This window comes from Barbus barbus (assembly GCF_936440315.1).
Source record: "Barbus barbus genome assembly, chromosome: 8".
Classification (NCBI taxonomy): Eukaryota; Metazoa; Chordata; class Actinopteri; order Cypriniformes; family Cyprinidae; genus Barbus; species Barbus barbus.
Window position 1 is genome coordinate 20,739,868 of NC_136736.1, and position 22,966 is coordinate 20,762,833.

The 22,966-nt window shown below is 36.4% G+C and overlaps 1 protein-coding gene across 1 annotated transcript in view; it reads left to right on the forward strand.

Annotated features, from left to right (window-relative positions):
* LOC306874378 (lipopolysaccharide-responsive and beige-like anchor protein) overlaps nucleotides 1–22,966 on the forward strand; it is a 270,819-nt gene that overhangs the window by 24,646 nt on the left and 223,207 nt on the right. Inside the window, exon 2 of the mRNA XM_079424376.1 lies at nucleotides 18,036–18,267. Coding sequence (XP_079280502.1) covers nucleotides 18,036–18,267 — 232 coding nt within the window. The remainder of the gene's footprint in view (nucleotides 1–18,035; nucleotides 18,268–22,966) is intronic.

Sequence of the window (22,966 nt, forward strand, 5' to 3'; positions counted from 1 at the left end):
AAAATGAGTCGAAAATTATCGGGATATCTGCAAAAATCCAATATCGTGCATCCCTACCTTAAACCTCATCTTTGATCATCAAAATTACATATTTAAATGTTTTTTCTTGTAAAAATAATTTTCTCATGCCTTAAAATAGCTTGAATGTAACTCTACACCCTTGCCTCATTTACTATACGTGGAACTATGAATATGCAAATTAGCCCCGCCTCCACTCAGTCAGAATCAGAATCAGAAATCAGAATCAGAAAGAGCTTTATTGCCAAGTGTGTTTGCACACACAAGGAATTTGTCTTGGTGTTATGAGCTTCCAGTACAGAAAGTACAAACATAGTGCAGACAACATATAATTAAGGTGATAAAGAACACTAATGAAGAGAATATACAATAATTAAGGATAACAATAGTAATAAAAATAAAAATATACAGAAAAGAGACATGACCATAGACACACCAGCCAAGGCCTCCTGATCCACGGATAATAACTGATAAAACTATGTTTTTACTAGCGGACAACTACAGTGGATTACTGTAGCATTCATTACAGTTGCTTACTTGACGATGCTGTGCCCTCAAGATGCCTTGAAGACTCTAATGCAGCCAAGTTTGTGATTGCAATTTGCGCCCGCGAGCACATGCGAGTGAGAGGTGGGTCTGACTCCGGCTACTTTTACACTGTTGCTGCGGGTTATTATTCAAGTTAGCAGTTCTAAATACAACTAAGTAAGCGCATTGCCATAGCACTTTCAAATGATGTAAAAGTAGTATGTTTGCATAACATTTTTTCTGAAAATACTAACACATTTTGCCCAATGTTACCTCTGTTTTTATATTGCATATTTATATTTGGCAACACACATTTTGCTTTCCCTCATTTCGATATATTTTATTATTTTCACTTGTTTGCACACTTGAATTATTAGAAATTATAAGTAGTAATTAGACATGTATTTTTAGCAAGAGGACAGAGTATGTAAAATTGAAAAAAAAAAACATTCATCAATCAGTACTTTTTACTTTTAATTCTTAAGTACATTAAAAATCAAGTACTTTTACCCAAGTAAAATTGAAAAGGAGTACTTAATACTTTTACTTTTTATTAGGTTATCTGTACTTTTACTCAAGTGCTCGATTTGTGTACTTTGTCCACCTCTGTATGTATATGAAGTTATTTTATTTTTTTCCCATGCTGTGCTGTGTTTCTCTGCTCAGAATAGAGATGACCATAGGCAGAGCATGTGAGACACACAGTGTCCTCATCTGTCCCTAAAACATCATCAATAACAACATAAAATGTATTATACTTCATCAGTGCATTACCTGCAGGTGAAAACAGAATATTTCAGTCATCCACCAAGTTATCATTTCCCCTGGTAACAATATGTTACCTCATGAGTCAAGAAAGATATAGATAGCATATGTGGGGTTACATCAGTTGTACACTAAATAAAAGTGCATTATGAGTATAAAAGAGTGAACTATATTTAATTGTTTTCTCAGTATTTTGACAGCACTACGGGCCGCCATCATAAGGTGGGAATGTACTGTATAACGTTCATTCAGTTCGAAGGGCACGAAATGAACTCTATACAGGGATTAAGGGATGAATACTTCACAGGAAGTGAAGAGGGAAATTTACCCACCAGTCATTGTGTTTCACTTCAGCACTAAAAGAAATTTGAATAAAATCAAGGCGATGAAAAGGTGTTGAGACTCTGGAGTTATTATTTAGGGGCTGTTTACACCTGGTCACTTCATGTGTTTTTTCTGATCAGATAGCTATCCGATCGTGAAAAGACCAAGTGTAAATGCCCTCCGAAACGCATTCGAGACTGATATAAATTCGATCGCTCAAACCACTTCAGAAGGTGGTCTGGGCCGCATTCCAGACGAAACTGGACAAGTGTAAATGCATCTGTCTGTTGAAACCACATATGCTGATTTTACTCCTCCCAAAATATTAAGATAATAAACGTGTGAGAGCGTTTTATAGGCTATATGGTATGTTATAGTCAGATATGACATCGCTAATGGAACAAGCATCACCGCGGATGAGAAGCTCAGTATCTCTTCAGCAAGCCGACATGCAAACTGCCGCAAATTAAACTGAAAGTAAGTCGCAGACGCTCAACACACAATCATCTTCATTAAAAGTAGAGAGACTAACCTATCTTTCCAGTGCTGGTGCCGCACTCTCTCCTGTTGTGGTCTCTGATATTGAAATGAGCTCATAATGAATAAAATGCAGTGCATATCTATTGCTTTCATTGACGTGAACTCAATTTATATCCGTTTTGATTTATATCCATTTTGTGAAGACACATTTATGTGGCCAAGTGTAAATGGAAACGTTTTAACAAATCAGATAGATATCCGATCAGAGAAAACGCATGAAGTGACCAGTAGTTGATTGAGCTTCTCTGTGTTGTTTTAATAAGCTCCTCTTTACCACTATGCGAAAATGCTGTGAACTCCACAAAACCCCAGTACTTTTTGTAACAAAAATGTTTAACTCAAATATGAAAATAAAGTGAAACTGAAACGCCCTGTGGTCCCGGCGCATGTTAAAATCGAATTACAATCGCATCACATCGTGGGCATGAAGCGAAGGAAATTTGACCAAACTCAAAGCTTTAAAAATTCAAAGTGTGGAGCATGCACATACTGTGATTTGCTCTGAGGCTGCTGAAAACACTGTATTACGAGCGTACATGCAGTAGGACAGTACAAAAGAGAGCCTTTACACTTTGAAGCATGCTGTGCATAAAGACTGTATTTTTTTAATGAAACTGCAGGCTTTTAAAACTCACATGACTATAGCACACTTTCCATTATTATGTGATTAATTTGGCAGTCGTGCTTTGTGCAGTTAAAATCACATCAGTGCCTGTAGTAGCAATGCTCTAAGCATCTTTTCAGGGTATGAATGTGGTGCATTGGTGATTAAAACAGCAGCCGGCTGTGGAACCTGCTTACACAACTCTTGGGATGAAGGAAAGCGTAGCAACAACACTCCATATACTCTCTCGATTTCAGGAAGTAGAAACAGAGCAAACCATTTCTACCAAAAATTTAGCTTTTTGTATGCTTAGCAATAGCAATTTCAAGAGCATAGCAATTTCTGGTTTACAGTATGTGGGATGGTGGCATCTTTCTAAATGTGAGGCACCACATATAATAGTCAGCATTACGAGTCTTTGAATGAAATTATAGAAACCTTGTGATGCAAAGACACTTCAGAGTATCAGATCGCTTTCTGATTTTGCTGAAAATAAGTTGTGTGCAATCTGTATTCTATATATAGAGAGCCGATGGTATTGAAGGAACTGCTTGACTGATTTGATTTTTGCTGTTATCTTTTCTCACCGTACACAGCAGTTCACTGGGTGCAGTTGTCAGATGCCCTGCAGTGCCTGATGTGTTCTGTGAATTGAAGAGCAGTGACAAGCTTTCAGAAAATTTCAGTTGCTTCATATACAGAGTTTTCTAATTTAACTGTCATGGGTGTGGGCGACATGGCAAAAATATCATATTCATTAATTTTTCTTGTTGTGTTTTGTTGTTTTATTAAAAATAAAGGGATAGTACACACACACTAAAAAAAAATCTGTCATCATTGACTCACTCTCAAGATGTTTTAAACCTGAATTAGTTTCGATCTTGTGCTGAACACAGAATATTTTGAATGGTATTTTGAAGAATGTGGGTAACCAAACAGTTGCTGGTCCCCAGTGGCTTCCATAGTATTTTGTGTATTAAAGTCAGTGGGGACCAACAACTGTTTGTTTACCCAAATTCTTCAAAATACCTTCTTTTGTGTTCAGTACAAGAAAGAAATTTTGGAACAACATGAATGTAAATAATGACAATTTAAAATTTTGGGTGAACTATCCCTTTAATGACAAGCAGCAGCAAGTTTAATAGTCTGTCAGACCTGCACACATCCGTTTTTCTCTCAACTATTTACTTTCACTTCAGACATAACCAAAGCGTTTTATGTAAGCCTTGTGTGTTTTTGACAGTGTTAGCGCAATCAGATGCGAAAGATAACTTGATCCAGTAATCAGGCGCACTTTGACAGGCTTTTTAGTGTGCATGTGCTTCAGGTGTACTCGCATGTCAGAACATCACACGAATGAAATGTTTAACCGGCAAGGCTTTAAAGCACATGCAAATAATGTACTTTTGTGTCCCGTGAGTGTAACTCTACCGCTGAGTTAACATTTGATGTGAATGTATGTCATGTTCAACAGTATATTGATTATATTGGGGAGTTTGACCACAAGATGAAATTCCCGACAGTTAGTGCCTACCCTTTAATATTATGTATTATGATTAAAACCATTTGTTTACCAGGATTATAAAAACTCACCTAAATACAGTCCAACATAAAGCAAAGGTAGTAACAATCTCACACAGTCGCAGCATGCAGCGTAGGTTTCATTTTGTTTGTAAATATGGCGGAAAGCAGGTTTTACAGAGGGAAATTATATGAATTAAAATATGAATGAATTAGGGGTGTGTAATATGACGATTTTTGATCGTGGACAATAAAATCTCTCCACGATCTGCTTTTGAAGAAATATCATAGTATCATGCTACAGAAAATATTCTATCAATTACAGTTCTGGCGCCGCCGTCTCTATATTCTGTACAACACGACATACAGCAGTAGAGTTACTCTGACAGGACACTGCACTTATTCGCGATCACAAAAGTACATTATTTGCATACAAGCCTTGCTGGTTAAATGTTTCATTTGCGTGCTGGTCTGAAGTGCTCTTTTTCTGAGCGCACACACCTGAAGCGCGCGCACTAAAAAGCCTGTCTAAGCGCCTGATTACTCAACTAACTTATCTTTTGCGCCAATACTGTCAAAACACACAAGGTTTACATATAGACTCGTTATGTCTAAAATGAAAGTAAACTGTTGAGAGTAAATTGGATACGTGTCTGTAGATGCGTGCAGGTCTTAAAGGGACAGTACTAAACATGCTGCCGACTGTCATTAAAGGGATAGTTTATTTACTCACTCACATGTTGTCCCAAACCTGTATTAATTTCTTTCTTGTGCTGAACACAAAATAAGATATTTTGAAGAATGAGGGTAACCAAACAGTTGCTGGTCCACACTGAATTTGATAGAAGGAAAAAATCATATGGAAGTCACTGTGGACCAGCAACTGTTTGGTTTTCCACCTTCTTCAAAATAGCATTTATGTTCAGCAGAAGAAAGAAACTCATTCAGGTTTAAAACAAATTTTGAGTAAATGATGGTATAAAAATAAAACATTACGACAGAATTGACAGACAGATGACAGAATTAAAATTTTTGGGGTAACTATTCCTTTAACGTTAATAAAACAACAAAACGCAAAGAGAAACATCACTCACTATTCTTGACTGAAAAACTTGAATGCAGTTGCTTTAGGAATCAGTCTATCTAGTGTTTTATTTTTATATTTGTTCATTCAATTTATTGAATGCTCCTGCTAAATACACCTAATGTACCTGGAAATAAAGCACTGTTTTTTAATTTATATATTATATTTATATATTATATGTATTTGTAATGTGTATCTTTGGGGTCGGTGAAAACATTTAATGCTAAAATAGGGGTCCCCTGAAAAAAAGCTTGGGAACCACTGCATTAGGCCACAACTAAAGGATAGAGTATAAGTTAACCAAAGAATTAATCGACTTGTCAGAAAATAATCGGTAAATAATTTCCCCCAATTATCTGTACAATTTATTTTCATATTAATCTTAATATCAGTGGTATTATGTGGTGTTGAAAGCAGAGCTATGGTTCCCAGCATGTACCGCAGTATGAATGAACCATGCTTGACCACAGTTCACAGTTCCACTGTTTACTGTTTTATTTACACTGGTGTAGTGTGTGTTGTGTCATGTGGTGTAAACGGCAGCTCTGTCCATATATGGTAACCATTGTGTGTTTGGATGCTAAAAACCTCATACAATGAATCTTTTTATTCTGCAGAGATATTTTTTTTCTTGCCAGGCAAATATTTCATGAATTTAAAGAGGAACTGATGAACCAACAGCTTTCCTACTGTGAAAGTTTTCACATTTTGGCTTCTCTTAAAATTGAGAGAAAACAATACAGCTTGGCCTAGTTATCAATGTGGCCCACTGAAGAGTCTGATAGCTATTACAGAAATATTAGATGTGACTCTGGAAAACAAAATGGATTCAGTTAGCACACAGGACCACAAAACCTGAGTGACTTGGGAAACAAGCTGTTTATATTTCATCAAACTTGAAATAAAAATACATTTTTAAACCATATTTAATGTGATGGTATACTTGTGCTGTAAGTTAACTTCGATTATTTTGCCTTTGGTGAAATACAATATTTTCAAATTATTAGTATTTGTCAGCAACTTGGGTGGACTAGCCATCATTCGGGATGAACCAGTGCCACTCTGGGACTTGTGTGACCTTGTCCCTGATGTGTCTGTGTGTGTGTGAGAGGCTTATGTGCTATTTATACAAGCTCCAAAACAACTTGGACCACCTCCTTGCTGTTGTCCTCTGCAGTTTTGAAATGCTATTTTTAGCTACATGCAGCACAAAGACTTTCATTATATCCAAATATATTATGGGCTCTGCTATCCAAATGTGACCTACTAAATCTATATGCCAAATCTCATTGAATATTCTCTCTCTGTGCTACTGATCTAATTCTTCATTGACTCAGACAATCACAATAAACTATTTAAAATTAAACTCTTCGAACTATAAGGAGGCATGTAAAACTTGGTCTTTCCCATGAATTGGACATGTCTACGCCCTGCTAATGAGGAAAGTTTTCTGTTGGCTATTTTCCGCTTCCTCTTTGATGCTTCATTTAGCAGCCTCACAGAGACCGGAGGCCGATTGCTCTATTTGATAGTGACTATTAAATACAGACTTTAACATTACCCCATCAGTGCAAAGGATGAGGAGTCGAGCGTTCTGCCTCAGCTGATAGCAGGGTCAGTCTGAGTAATGATTAGATAATAGCCAACTCATCTGAGGAATGAACAATGATTACAGAAATCCTCTGCTCCTGTGATAAAGGAATGCACATCTGTTTAATGAAAAACGGTAGATTTAGCTTTTAAAAGTAGCAGGACGTTAAAAGGCATTATGCTAGCCATTAGTACATACATAAATAAAATATATAAATATAAACGTAAAATATATTAATTTAGTGTTTTTATTTAAAAAAACGGAAAAAACAAACAAAACAAAATGCAGTTAATCATGCCCTCTGACCTGTGTAAAGAAATTTGTGATTGAAGCACAGCGCTCGCAAAATTCCTGGTAGCCCTTCGGGCAGGTACTCTTCAGATTTTGGTGGCCCGAAAATTAATTTAACGAGCCCAAATAAAATAAAGACCATAAATGTCAATCAAAAACATTTTCAATACACAAATATCAACGAATAAAGGAAAGAGTTTTATTTTACTATTTACAAATTACAAGGTATCTGCAGAATTCTTAAAAATCTATTTAAGGCAATTTGAAAAATTATTTCTTATACCATTTAACGTATTTAAAACTGTCTAAGGCCTTAAAAACTCTTCAATTTAGTTATCAAATTTAAGGACCCGTGGGAGCAATGTTCCCTCTAATTTTTGTTCTTGCTGAGCAAAACTTGTCTCTATTGGGCAGACATTTCAGGGCACCTGAGCAAAAGCATTCTTTATACCAGACCTGTACAGCACGCACACAAAAAAGTGTGTAACTTTTAACTTTAATGTGCTATTTATATTTGATTTGACCCTTGATGTAACTAAATGTACATTTTAGGTTACCTGAGAAAACATTTTTACTGTACAATACACTGCAGTTCAAAAGTGCTTATCAAGGCTGTATCTATTTAATAATAAAATACTGAATATTATTTCACAAAATAATGTTGTGAAATATTATTCCAATTTAAAATAAATGTTTTCTATTTTAATATACTTTCAAATTTAATTAACTCCTGTGAAGCAAAGCAGTATTTTCAGAGTCACATGATTCTTTAGAAGTCATTCTAATATGCTGATTTTTAATCAATGTTGGAAACAGTTGTACTGCTTTATTTTTTTATTTTATTTTATTTTATTTTTTATACTGTATTTTTTGGGACCTGTGATATTTAAAAAAAATAAAAAGTTAAAAAGAACAGTGTTTAGTCAAAATAGAGATTTTGTGTTACAATATAAACTATTCAAAAGTTTGGGGTCAGAATTTTTTTTCTTTGTTTTTTAAAGATACTTTAAAGTTTAAAGAAAGTTAAATAAACTTTATTCAGCAAGGATGTGTTAAATGGATAAAATTTATTATGAACAATAAAAAAAGTGAACATATGAATTCTTCTATAGCGGTCTAAACATCGTTATGAAGTTTCCGCGGTGGAAGAACAGCTTAGAGTGAACACTGCGTGGGAGCCCTGTATTTAAGGTAGCCCGTCGGGCAGGGCAGTGATACATTTTGGTAGCCCGACTGGAAAACACAATAGCCCCGGGACGTCAGGCTAGCGATTTTGCGAGCCCTGAAGCATGATGTACCATCATTGTCATGATTTTGCAGGCAATGTGGCTCTTCAAACCACACTTGCTGAGAGCAGGCGGTGCAGAATGAGTAAGGACCCGTTCACACCGGATGTGTTCTTGTTTTTAAAAACTTCCAGACAAAGTGAGATGGGGGTATTTCATAACTTAAGCAGTGTTTCCCCTAGGTTTTTGGCTTTGGGGTGGGGGTGTGGAGTTTGGATTCCGTTTTTTTTAGACTCGTTTTTAATGGTTAGATTAAATTTTATTAATCAAAAAACATGTTTAGCTAATTAAAATCATGAAACTTGAACAATTTAACATCAATTCATTAAAAGTTTAACAAAAATGACATGTTTAGGGCCCTATGAAATTTTTTCCAACCTTATGTTTTATTGTTACCAAATAACATGTGCATGTCTAATTATTTGAAAGCATAAAAACAAGCCTGATTTATTCTTACAATAGCCCTATGATTTTTTTTTCCCTCAGAAATTCTGTGTTGTGTATTGCAATTTTTAAGGCATAAAACATTCATTTAATTTATCTTTTAATTTATGAAAATTAAACAATTTTTTTTTATTTTTTTGGAAAATAAAGGGGATTTAATATTACAATTAAAAACATTGAAGAAATATTGTATGATTATCCCTTAAAAATAAGGTTTTAATAATTTTAGTAGTGGCCTATTACATGCATTCTACTGAACAATAGTAATGTTGGCTATTTCTGCCGCAATGTCTTCAAGGTAAACCGAACTTTTATTTTGATGGGTTGCCGTGAATACCTTTACATTTCTGTCTGTATATGGTATGAGGATAGTTTTACTCAAATGATACGGACAAATGCTCATGAAGTTACTCGCGGACCGCCCCCCTAAGATAATGGTAGCGGAAACACTGGTATAAAACATTAAAACATTAAAAAACTAAAAATTCACCCTTGTTGCTGAAGTCTAGCCTTGAGCAAACAGCTGATTGGTTTGTGGCTAGTGAATATTCTGAAGTGTCATGCAGATTTTGTTGGATGTTTTTTTTTGTGCCATTTTTGTGATAGACAGTAATAAGATACAGGATGGGAACAAGGGTAGGATAGAGAGCAGGACAAGGACATAAACATGACCTGGGTTGGACTTGAATCAGGTATGAAATGTGTGTTGAGTTCACCCAATTCAAATCACTTTTATTGTCACATCACCACAGCACATGTGCCTTCGTGAGTGAAATTCTTGAGAGCGTGCTCCAGACAGTGCAGAAACAATTTACATATAGACATTACCATACATACGTACAGACTTATACAGATGACAATGTGTAATATACACATACATATACTCAGTACACACGGTGTACTATTAGACAGACATACAGTTACCGATACACATTATACACAGTATGTAGTACACATTCTACGTTATATACACACAGTAATATGCGAAGATGCAGCAGATTATATATAAACCGGATGTGCAAATGTCATGGATGTGCATTGGATGGTATCCAGTGCTGGCAAAAAGATTGTTGTATTTGTGCAGTTGTGTACTGGTAGTCCAGTTTGAACTGTATGGAATTAAAGTGCAGTGCGTGGTATATTGTAAAGTGGGAGTGTGCTGTAGGGTGTATTAGTTCATTAGCCTGATAGCCTGAGGAAAAAAGCTATCCCTCAGTCGGCTAGTGCGGGATCGGATGCTGCGGAGACGTCTTCCTGAGGGCAGCAGATAAAGCAGTCTGTGGGACGGGTGGCTGGAGTCATTGATGATCCTCCGGGCTTTCTTTATACACCGCCTGGTGTAGATGTCCTGGAGGGAGGGAAGCTCACCTCCAACAATGTGACGGGCAGTTCGCACGACCCTTTGCAGAGCTTTGCGGTTGCCAGCAGTGCTGTTTCCAAACCAGGCGGTGATGCAGCCTGTCAGGATGCTCTCCACAGTGCAGGTGTAGAATGATCTGAGGATGCTGGGGCTCATTCCAAACTTCAGGAATTTCAGGAATTTGAGGAATTTGAGGACAGGAATCAATTTCAATTATGAAATTCTGTCAAAATCTACACTCATGTCATTCCAAACTATACTGTATGCCTTTCTTTCTTTTTGCTGTGGAACAAAACTACCAGCATTCTTCAAAATACCTTCTATGTGTGTTTCACAGTAGATATAGTCATACAGAAATAGAATGGCAAAAAATTATAGAATTTTCATTTTGTGTCATGAAGTGTAATATACAGATTAAAATAATAATAATAATAAAACATTATAAATAGTGTTGTCCCTATGACAGAAATTTACACAACCGTTCATTTGTGATTTGAAAGGTGGGCTACATGTGTCAACATCATGTAGTCCTTCGGGAGAGTCCTTACAATGCAACTTCCCATAATTTCTCTAGCAATGAATCAGGAATAAAACTGCCTGAGAGTGCCTGCTGTCCAGGATGACACTGACTGAAATCCCAGAGAACAAAAATTCTGTCAAGCATTAAATTGCAATTGTTTTACTGCAGTAGCTATTTTTTTTTACTGGCATTTATGCTCAAGGGAAAATGTACATCTCAGTAGTTCTGACAGTTTTTTTAAGGTGTGTACCATTATCAAAAGCATGCCATTTTTCCACTTTCAAACATGATGTTTTCTTGTGCTCAGGAAAAAAATATAAGAATAGCCAATAAAGACCGTGTAGCTGATTCATTATCCCTTTTTTTACTTTTTTTCTTTTTCTGTATTAAAAAGCGTTTGGGAAAATAAGAAAGGTTTTGTACTTTGAATTAGCTTAGTTGGCTGACTCTTAATATGCTTGGTTGACCAACCAAAATAAGTCTCACTGACCCATTAGTAGTGCTGTAGGCTGATGTCACTGTAACTAATGCTAGAAAGTTGAACTGAAAGAGTGCAAAAGGAAGATAGACTGTATAAAGCTCTGCTACTGTTTACTGAACAAGAGTCAGTCAATTGCAGTAATCAACATCTTTGTTAGTTATTTAGAGAATTAGCAGAACTTAATCCATTAGATCTGCTAGCACTGGTAAGCGTTGCATTTATGATTGTGTGTGTGTGTGTCTGTGTGTTTGTTTAAAATTAAATGAAAATGCACTGTGCTGGAACTAATGTTAATGTAGCCTGTCCGGTCAGATCATTAGTCTTTTCATATAAAGTGCTTTTTAAATAGTTTGTACTTTAGATTATAGATGCTACATTTTGTTCTGATCAGTGATAGGCATTTTTATTTATTTGATCATAATGCACTATTAGTAAACAGCAGGATTTACATATTTACTTCAGGGAAAGCTTTCACTCGTGTTTGGGAAAACCAAGGGCAGGGACTTGAGCGTTAAACTAATTAGACTTGCAAATTTAAAAAATGTAAATGCTTCTCTCTCAGTTGTCTGGTGTATGTTGGAGATTTACCCCTTTTACAATTTCAGCCTAAACAGATTTTCTCATAAATTTGTTCTCCATTTGCTCATTCCCTTTTGCTCTCTAGTCTGTCATCTCTGTAGTATTGTCCTTCTCTGGCTCACATTCATAGGCATCACTGTGGTCACATTAAAGGGAAGAAATGACATCAGAGCCGATAGACTTGTGGGCAGTGTGCCGATATCCAGCGGCTTTGTGTTACGGGCGTCCTGAGTTAGAATCCTGACTCGAGGACCTTTCTCGATCAAGCCCCCCTGTCTCTCTCCCACTTCGCTTCCTGTCAGCTCTGATCTGTCCTATCGAAATAAAGGCAAAAATTACAAAAAAAAAAAGGAAGAAATGACAATTGTCTCATCATTAACTGTATTCTCTGATGTGTTTGACTTTCCTTCTTCAGATGAACACAAAGAAAGATTTTTAGATAAATTATCCATCTCTGTGAGTCTATGCAATGCAAGTTGATGCTACAAAAACCACATAAATTAAAGCGAACACTATGGTATTCCATAAAACCCCAGTTATATGGACCAGGGCTCTACGCTTACTTTTCTTTTTAGGAACGCTTGTGCTCCTAATTTAAAATATTTAGGAGCATGGTCAAAAATTTAGGAGCACCTTCAAATCAATATTCAAAAATTCTGTTAAAAAATTAACCTTCCCATTACGAGGTGATATTTGACTCCTTAAAGTGATTTACAGGGAATTTTGTTTTTACCTTTGTAATGGCATTTTTACTAACATTATTAAAAGTGTCATCTTTTATGTCAAATTCAGAAAAATATATTTATAAGCTTTTTATCATTTCTAATTAATACAACAGAATAAAAACAAGTAGAATAAGATGCCAATCAAATGAAATCAGTATTTAAGAAATACATTTGTACAACAGAGGTGGCACAGAAGAACACAAGTGGCTTGTAGATGTATTGTCAGATGTTTAATGAGGCTCAGAGGTTGCATAAGTGCAATTAAATTCATAAATTCATGTTGAGGTTAATGTTTTAAATATACAATTTTGAATGTAGACATATTAATTGATTTAAATAACAGAAAAGATACTTAAAAAAATAAACTAAAACTGCCGGTAGGTGGCGGTATGTCACTGATTTCATCACTGAATCATTCATTTAATTGATTCGTTCGAACAGCTGATTCATTCAGGAATGAAGTACGTGACTGTCTTTATGAATCGCTAATTGAATTATTGACTCACTAGATTCATTTAAAAACGCAGTTCATTCATAAACGAAACACCGCTGTGTTTGAATAGAGATGCGCAGCGGCTGAGACTTTGTTTGAAACTATTTTCGTCGATGAAATAGAGCAAAAAAAGTCAATAATGTTGTAGTCAGACAATATAAGTCACTTAATATTAACTTCTTGTTTAATGAACTGTTGTATTAAATCAATATCACATTTGCAAACTCCCTTAATCATTAAAAGCTGTCACTCATCTTAGTTCATCGCGGTCTCACAAAACTCCATTATAATCAACGAAGCTCCTTACACTGCACAATGAATCTCTTATTTATTTTACACTCTGTCTACACTTTTTTTTTTGTTATAATGAGAGAATACGTCTGTGATCCATTACTCAACGCTGCAAAAACATGTAAGTACATTAGAAACCTTTAAAGCTCCCTCAGCACAAACACAAATATACTGATCGGGTCAGTCGCACTGGTGCTCCTAAATATTTTTTCAAAGTCGCATGCAGTAGTTTTCGGTCTCACTGTAGAGCCCTGTGGACGCAAAGAGATGGATTATTTTTCTGAAACTTTGTGTTCATCTGAAGAAAGTTAGTCATCTGGGATGGCATGAGGGTGTGTACATGATGAGAGAATTTTCATTTTAGGGTGGAGTACCCCTTTAATTGGCCCTGAGTCGTCCAAAGATGGCACTTCTCGTAAAGAGTAGGGGTGTAACCCCGGTGTCCTGGCCAAATTCCCTCCACTGGCCCTTATCAATCATGGCCTCCTAGTAATCCCCATCCACTTGATTGGCTCTATCACACTCTCCTCTCCACCTGTAGCTGGTGTGTGGTGAGCGCACTGGCGCCGTTGTCCTGTGGCTGCCGTCGCATCATCCAAGTGGATGCTGCACACTGGTGGTGGTTGAGGAGAGACCCCCTCCACATGATTGTAAAGCGCTTTGGGTGTACGGCAATACACAATAAATGCGCTATATAAATGCATCATTCATTCAAAGAAAATAAACATCGACAAATGAAAGAGAGAATATAGTTTCAGTTCTGATTAAGCTATTTGTAATGGTTTTATTCAAGGTGACCTGAATTGTGCACTTCCTCTTCAGATGGCTTAATGGGCTGCAACAGATAATGAGTTATGGATGAATGAAAATACATGCTGTCTTTGGCGGTGCTATTGCATGTAGCTTAGTCATTTGTTGTTGTGTCTTTTCATTACAAATCCTGCACTAACAACAGGAAATTATTTAATAAAGAGCTTTTCGAGAAGTTTGAGTCTAACTTTGCTGCTCGATACTGAACAGTACTGATCTTATCTATTTCTTTATATTCCCAGCACTGAGCTAATTCTTTCCTCTGGATAAACGTCATTTCTGTAGTGCTAAAATAAGATGTTAGCTAGCAACTTGGGGCTGTACGTAAAGTGTGCGTGGTTGTCCCTGGTGTAGTTCACCTCACCATGGAGAAAAGCTCTTGTTATTGTCAGCTGTGGACCAAGAGCTGTTCACCCATTATTAATTCACTGGGTCCTCAGAAGTGAAATGCAGGGCTCGGTTTGCCTCTGAGGGATCTGGTGACTGCATCATCAGCTAGTGCAGAGTCTTTGTATGAGAAACAGAGGGTGAGAAAAACAGATATGGTAAAGAAACCCAAATAAATCCTCTGTGGTCTCTGATCACTACTGATAAAGAGCTATAGGAGGATATAACAGCAGATTTGAAAGTGTGTGCCGCCCACTTTCCCCAGGAGGGTTCCAGAGCAGAGTCACAGAGAATGATAAAGTAAAAGAGAAAACAATCTTTATTCAAAGACAATTGAATTAATGCTGCTGCTACTAATAGGCAAATCTTTCTCATCTTAGTAGGCTATGAATTTCCATTACCATAGCTGCTTATTCATTTCTGTAGGGACAATGATTTGACTATTTTTAGAAAGAAAAATACCCTAACAATGAGAGAGAGCTTTTTTCTGAACTTCAAAAAACAAAAAAACTACATTTTTTGCACTTGCAGGTATTATTACAGGTAAAATTGAATTTGGTCTAATGGTATTGTTTTCCCTTTACCACTATATTATGTGGATTCTTGGCTCTAATTTGAAGGCCAAAGACCTTGCAGGTATGTCTTAGCTTTTTTATTTTAATTACAATGAAGTCTGTATCTATAATATACATTTGAGGAGAGGTTAAGTGTTTGAAAATATTTATTAGAACCAAGACATTTTTAATCATTATTCCCTTTTGATGAAGTGTTATCTACAACCACACTGACTAATAAAATATTAAAGTACTCTATTTTGAAATTTCTAAATTATAGCCTACTTTAAAGCTCATTGTTACTTGATAAGCTTATAGCAAGTTAAACAAGAAACCACAGCAAGAGATGAGGTTTTAGATCTGTATAAACCTCAGAATATGTCCAAACTTACGATCATATCGCCAAACTTTGTTGTTTAAGATCAGTAGTCGTGGTTGCTAGAGATATTAATATGCACTAGTCTTGCAAACTACCAAAATCTATATTGATAACCACCATAATAATAACAGTGACACAGAAAAAAGTTCATTGAAAGTGGCATGTATGTGTGTATAACTGTGCACAGGGACATGCACACAAAGACACAACAATCAGTGTAACACATGACACTAAAGTAATGCAATAAACTAAATAAATGAAAATGTAACACAAAACATCCTAATGCACTGATATCAAAAATAAGAAGAAACTAAAGGCTGTATATAATAAAGTATCTTACAGTTTACAGGTAACAGTTTTTTTCTGCAAAATTGTACAGAAATTTTTTTCTGTTTACTGTCTGTTTTGAGAGCAATGTTATGCCATTACTAGACAGTTAAAACATTAATTAGTTTTCTATTATCCATAACACCTCTGACAATTGTTGTTATTTTTGAAATACTCATGAACATTGACTAACTTCCTTGATGCGTATCTCTATCTGCTGATCTTCTGCCAATCAGGGGCTTTACACAAAGTCGACATCAGCATCTTTCGCTTTCAGCGCGTCCTCTGTGTGAGCTGATACCATCCTCACCCCAAAGTCACATTCACTGCCGTTCAGTCTGTGAGGATGTCAGGCCCATTAATCACCTGCATGGTGGCCGCAGATCTATCTGAGTGCCATTCTCCGTGCTGCTTGCCACACAACGCAATCATCTCCTCTTCCCAGAATGCAAATTTAAAGGGGGGTGGTGATATATTAGACTATGGTGGTGAAGGGAGGGTGATTTTAGAGGCCAAACTTGAGGTGAAATGCAGGACCGCCCATCATATGCATCCATTTATTTCATTCATTTTCATATTTCGCCATTCGCATAAGTAATCTATCATTCAGTGGGTTTGAAGGAAGAAGCCCAATGGGGAGGCAACAGTGTGTGTGTGACTGATCATGGCTTTTATCTCTTGCCTTGTTAGCCTTTGTTGCTGCAGACTGACAGTGAAACCCCCCTCTCCTCCCTTTCCTTTAATTCACCTTCAGTCATTTTAATGGGACAGTTTCTATCAAATAGCCTATGGATTTATACTCTACTACAGTCCTTGATCAAATTGTGGTCATGGCCTGTCTACTGGCAAATGACAGCAATCTTTTCAGACCCTTATAACTGTGAGATGACCACATCCACCTCAGTAATATTAATCCTGACATCTGCATTGTTTTTCTTATCATGTGCCATAAAGAACTGTTCGAATGTAAAAATGTCTGACCAACTATTAAGTGTTGACAGATTATTGTATTTTATGAGGTGCACAGTTTATTTAGAGACAAGGAAGTTATTTGTGTTGTTTGCAAGACTCATACCCCCTCATACAGAGATCCTTGTCATGCTGTGTTAAATTAATTTCTCACGTTTAGCATCAAAACAGAGAAGAACAACCCATAAGCCCTGGTTTCTTGTGCAAGCTAGTTTTCATATACTTATTCACATCTGACACTGCTCAATATTGGAAAAAATTGGGTATGCTTTAATCTTATTTGTAATAAAAAATAGAAAAATAAGAATTATTGTTGTTTACATTTACATTTATGCATTTTTGAGTTTTGACATTTTATCAGCTCTTGCTTTCTCTGGGAATCGAACCCATGACCTTGGCGTTGCTAGCGCCATGCTCTACTATTTGAGCTACAGGAAAGCCAATAATAAATGTTTAGACATTTATTTTTTAATTATTTATTTATTTAGATTTTTTTGTAATATTTCCCAACAAATTATAAAATGATGCATCCCTAAAATATTCATTTACCAAAATATGCATTTGTAAATGAAAAGGTTTTGCAGGGTCGTTGGCTTTTATCTGTGTGCAGTGTGTAGCGCTCATATATGATATCATCATTTCAAGGTTAATCTAGGTTTACAGTTCATGTCTGTGAAGCATCTGCCATCGCAATTACAATGAGTGATTAGAGTAGTGTTTTCTAACCTAGGGTTCATACTGTCTTATGGCTAAGTGAGCCAGTGTTGGGGTAAGGTGGAAATCCTGTCACAATAATCCAGTTGTGGAGAGGCTTTTTACATCCAGATGCTGCCAGATGTTTTACAATGGGATTGGCATGAATTGCAGCCCTGGGATTTGGTTAACCGGATTTAATGTTGGGAATGAAGCCAACATAAATTGATAAATTGTTGCCAACATAAAAAGCAACTCTAAATATTTTGGCTATTACTCACATTCATTTAACTTTTTTGTGTTTTAAATGTAATTTTATATGAATTGTTTCTGCTGTATTCTGTGGGATTTTTCCTTAGCTGCTGGATTTTATTTGCATTTTGCCTCAGATTGATACTCATTTTCTAAATTCTTCTTATTATATTTTTTCTGGCTTTGACTCCATTTGTGACTAACTTTGTGTCTGTGCAGCTGGTTGGGGGACAGTTCGATCTGGAGATGAACTTTATCATCCAGGAGACGGAGAGCATCATCTGCATGGTAGAGCTGCTGGATAAATGTGATTCCACTTGCCAAGCTGAAGTGTGGAGTATGTTCACCGCTGCGCTGAAGAAGAGCTTGCGAAACCTGCAGGCCTGCACAGAAATCGGCCTCATCCAGCTGGTACTTCAGCGCATAGACCAGGCCGACACCATGATCGCAGGTATGTTAAATAAGTGACACTCTAATACTTTTTTTTTGGAAATCATATAACAATATAATTAATAAAATAACAGTAATATTGTTAAATATTATTGCAATTAAAATTTTAAAATGCCATTTATTTTTGTGGTGGCAAAGCTGAATTTTTGGCAGCCATTGCGTGAGTTTTCAGTTCAAAAGAAAAGCATGTATTTGAAATGGAAATCTTTTGTAACATTATAAATGCTTTCACTGCTGAATAAAAGTATTAATTTCTTTATAAAAAAAAAATAAAAAAATAATGAACCGTTGTTACTGATGGTTAAATTAGTGATGCCAATAAACATCTTTATATTAATTCTCATACTCACCGGGTGACTTTGCATAATTTTATACAGGTTGGAACATCAGCATGTATGTATTATTAAAATTCATTAAATTCACTCTGCTCAAAATAGTATTGTAAAAATTCTTTATATTCTATGCAAAATTATGACTTATGATGCTCTGTTTAGCACTTGGCTGATGAGTCTGTCATTGCTCAGTCAGCATGTAGTGCTTTAGCATTGCAGCACTGACACAAAAAACTCACACACGTGTAATCAGCCACAAAGCTCAGTTTGGCATATCAAGGTATTCCAAATATAGATTTTTATAGATATTTATGGATTTTTATATGCAGTTTATAGATTTGATTATAGCGACAACATTACTGTTTTAATTAGTATAGATTGTGCAAATTGACATTGTGCATGTACAGTTTTAGTGATTCATTATTCGTCTTTGGACCATGATGGAGCTTAACTCCAGTTTGATCACAGGTGCTCTCAGCCTTTGTACAGAACAATGATTTTACATGTCCTCATTGCTTTATCACTTGTGCTAAATGCTGTAGCACAGGCAAAACTTTTCTGATGCTGCAAAACATTAACACAAACAACATTCTTGTTCAAAAATTGTTATAAGTAGGGTTGTAACGATATACCGGTATGAAAGAATATATATATAATAATCTCACCTACGCATATGCAATTTATTTCGGCTGCCTCACTCTGCTGAAATGACAGAGACTGTATCTAATCTCCATCCCCCGCCGAAAAAAAGTTTAAATTTGCAGTATGGGAATACTTTGCATATTAAAAAAAAAAACACAAACGTAGGGTTGTCCTTGAGGACGAATCCAATTTGCTAAAAATGTGGACACAAAGTGGCTGCAAAAGCAGGCAATACATCCAACATGTTTGCTCATATTCGCGGACATCGTCCCTCCGTGCAGATAAAAGGTATGTTGCATTTATAACAAGTTATAAGGTATAATTTCCATGATGAAGAGGGAATGCTGGTGCAGTCGTGAACATGGGATTTACAGTATAACATTAACGAGGTTGTCACTTAAAACGCGCAATCTGATGGATGGATAAATCAAAAGTAGATATGAGTGGCGCTGTTTTATCTACTACATACTGAAGTATGCATGCATGACACTAATGGTGTTTTCAGCGTCTACATAAACATGAACATCAGCAGAGCTGCTATGAGAGAAAACCAGTTTTATTTGAGAAAAACCATTGTCAAATACGCTAAACTCAAAGGTCTGCTACAAAGGTCTGCTACCGTCAAAATAAAAGTTCAATTTAACTTGAAGTCCTGACAGAAATAATTTAGCATTGTACAAAGTACTTAAAAGTTATGACAACAATAATAATATTCTTTATAATAATTAATTTATTTAAACATTATTTTGAAGGAATATCATGTTTGTCCATGTTTTAACTTAGAATACCTCTGTTGTGCAGCACTTTTTCAAAAATAAGTGTTGTTAAATTAAAAGTTAATTAAAATGTTAAAGTGTGATATTGTCACGGTGCACACATGAGGAGGACACAGGAACACGCAGACGAGGATGTAACTTCAAATCATAGTCTTTAATGAAGACATCAGGACAAGACATGGCAGGACAAGGCAAGGCTTACAGACAGGAAACACCGGGGGTAACGAGTAGACCAGACGAAATCAAACTGAACAGACAGGACTGTAAATACACAGGTAAATCATAGATAACGAGACAAACACAGCTGGACAAGGATTAACTAATGATCACACTAGACGAGGACAGGAAACAAACCAAATATGGAAACCTGAGGCGGGTACACATGACACACACGACAGAGGACTGACAGATATAGATATACATAAGGCTTAATTTTGTAATAGTTTTTTTGTTTTTGTTTTTTTTCCTCAGAAGGGAGGCTGACTTTCATTAAAATGATTTCAAGTTTGTTGCAATAAAGGATTTGTTCACTCAAATAACTTGTTCTTATTCTTTTAAGAGTCATTGTTAGTGATAAGAATTATTGTTTAATATATACCGCGAAACCGTGATATTTTCTGAGACGATTATCATACCGTGAAAATCTCATACCGTTACAACCCTACTCACAAGTAGGGGTAACCCCGAATAGTCGAAGAGTCGATGCTTTGATAAGAGGAGCCTGATTCGACTACCAATCTTATAGTTGAATATTCGCAGAGGTGTTATGATTAATAGACCCCTTCACGGTTCACGTCACAGGAAAATTCGCAGTTCGCAGTGCGCATGTTGGGGTCAGAAAGTTCATTCCATCCCATTGAATTGTGTTAACCAGAGAATTTCTCGTCAAGAAAAAAATGCCTACTTTTCGTGGACTGTGAAAATCGCACCAGTTCTGGAGTCAAGTTTTTCAGGATTCCTGCAGGATCTCATCCGTTTAAAAAAAAAAAATAGACGACATCTGTGGCTGCAAATTAGGGACAATGCTACGATCAAAGAGGCTCGTGTTTGTAGTGCTCACTTGAGATCAAAAATTAAAAGTAGTCTACTATGTACGTGTTGCTACGTATGCCTGTTCTAACCGTGTGTTATGTAAATGACATGTCCGGGTATTTTTTATTAATTTTTTTCTTTGACCTCATCACGCACTGACGTGTATATGGAATGTATTAGTGCAACAGGGTTTTCTAGGGAAATAAACCCATCAAGTTGTAAGCGAAATACATATAATATTAATATGTAATTTAAAGAAATAGTTTAATTTAGCTCAAAGGGAATCATTTATGATTTTATAGGGATTTGAACAGAATCAGTGTTACAGCGATTCACTGAACGAGCCGTATAACAAACTCTGCACTGGATATTAAAATCCAAAATATAGTGAAAACACTATTTAATAGCACAGTAGATCGGCAGATTAAGACATTAACTTGTGAGCAGAAAACACAAGATACTTCTCTTTTCAATACAAATCAGATTTTATTTATATAAACCTAAGACATAAACTAATCTAACACATGAACACAAGCATTCACACATTCACACGTTGCAGGAAGAGAGAAAGTGAGGAAAGGATGAGTTCAAGAGAATGAAAATGTGAAATCCCAAGTTTACAACAATATGTTCAATTGCATAGACCTGAACAACCATCAATCACTTATTTAACCCTCGCTTTGAGTTTCTCAATGAGGCTAAAATTTATATTAACTGCACCTGATTCAGTTAGAATCTGGAGGTGTACTTGCTTGCTTTGCCTGTGTAATGGGGTTGTGTCGTCGTTGCAGACAGGGAGTTCCCCGAAGTGTCTGATTGGTTGAGAGTTCAGTAGTCTTTGAAGTGAAGTCTTGGGCGTTGGCTGAGGATGCGGAGGTGTCTGGTCGAAGTTTGAAGCGAGTGCAGTCGGAGCTGGACTTTGTAGCAAACTTAAATTAGAACATGAAACTCCACGGAAAGAAAAGAAACTAAAGTAAAAGAATAAAAGGATGTAACGAGACTAGGTTGGTTTTCTTTCCATCGCGGTAGCAGCTGGCATGTGGGCCAGAGCACGCTCAAAGAGCAGCACGCGGTGGCAAAAATTGAAGCACAAAGAGTTTTGAAAAGAGTAAGTAAGAAATAAAAGATGGTGTCCTGAGCTTTTAAACTCGGCTTTCAGACCGTCCCATCTGGATGTCTTGACCAATTAGATACTGTCCTTGCTTGGACAGACTACGCAAGTATAGGCATCTAGCAATTTGTAGGCTCTTAGTTTTTTGCGTGTGTAAACACTCGGCTTGTCCATCAGATAGCAGTATATGGCGGGCCAGTGAATATCTGGCCACTTGCTAACGTTGTCTACCCATTCTGTTAGGAGCTCGGGATCAGGCAGACAATCGCCATTAGCTAAAACAAGTTTAGAATGGTACTGTTCCCGGTCCTGTTGTGTCAAAAACCTTGACACAATATGCCGGTCTATTAGCCGGGCCATTTTTCTGACCCCATACTGTGCGCGCACCCAACCTAGGCTTTCGATGTTTACAAACATTGAAGGGTTCTATATACAGCCTATTATGATAATGCTGTACATAAGAATCTGAAAAGAAAGAAGATTTTAATAAATATGTTTAACGTGCATGAATAATTCCAACCACCCCTATGAGAGATTTAAGTTTCGCTTTCCATAATCCATGACCGGCAAGAGACGGCAGGGATTTTTGTAAAAAAAAGTTTTTCATTTTAAGGCAAGTGCTGGTTGTGTGCTTTCTAGGCTATATATAATCCATTCAGAATTTGTTATAAAACTTTTATTTTTTGGTCACGTACAACGCTGCAAAATTTCGGGAATGACATCCGCATTTATGTGGGATTCACACTTGAAAGAGCAATGAACGGGTCATGGGACAAAAATATATGTCAAAATGTATGTGCATTGAAG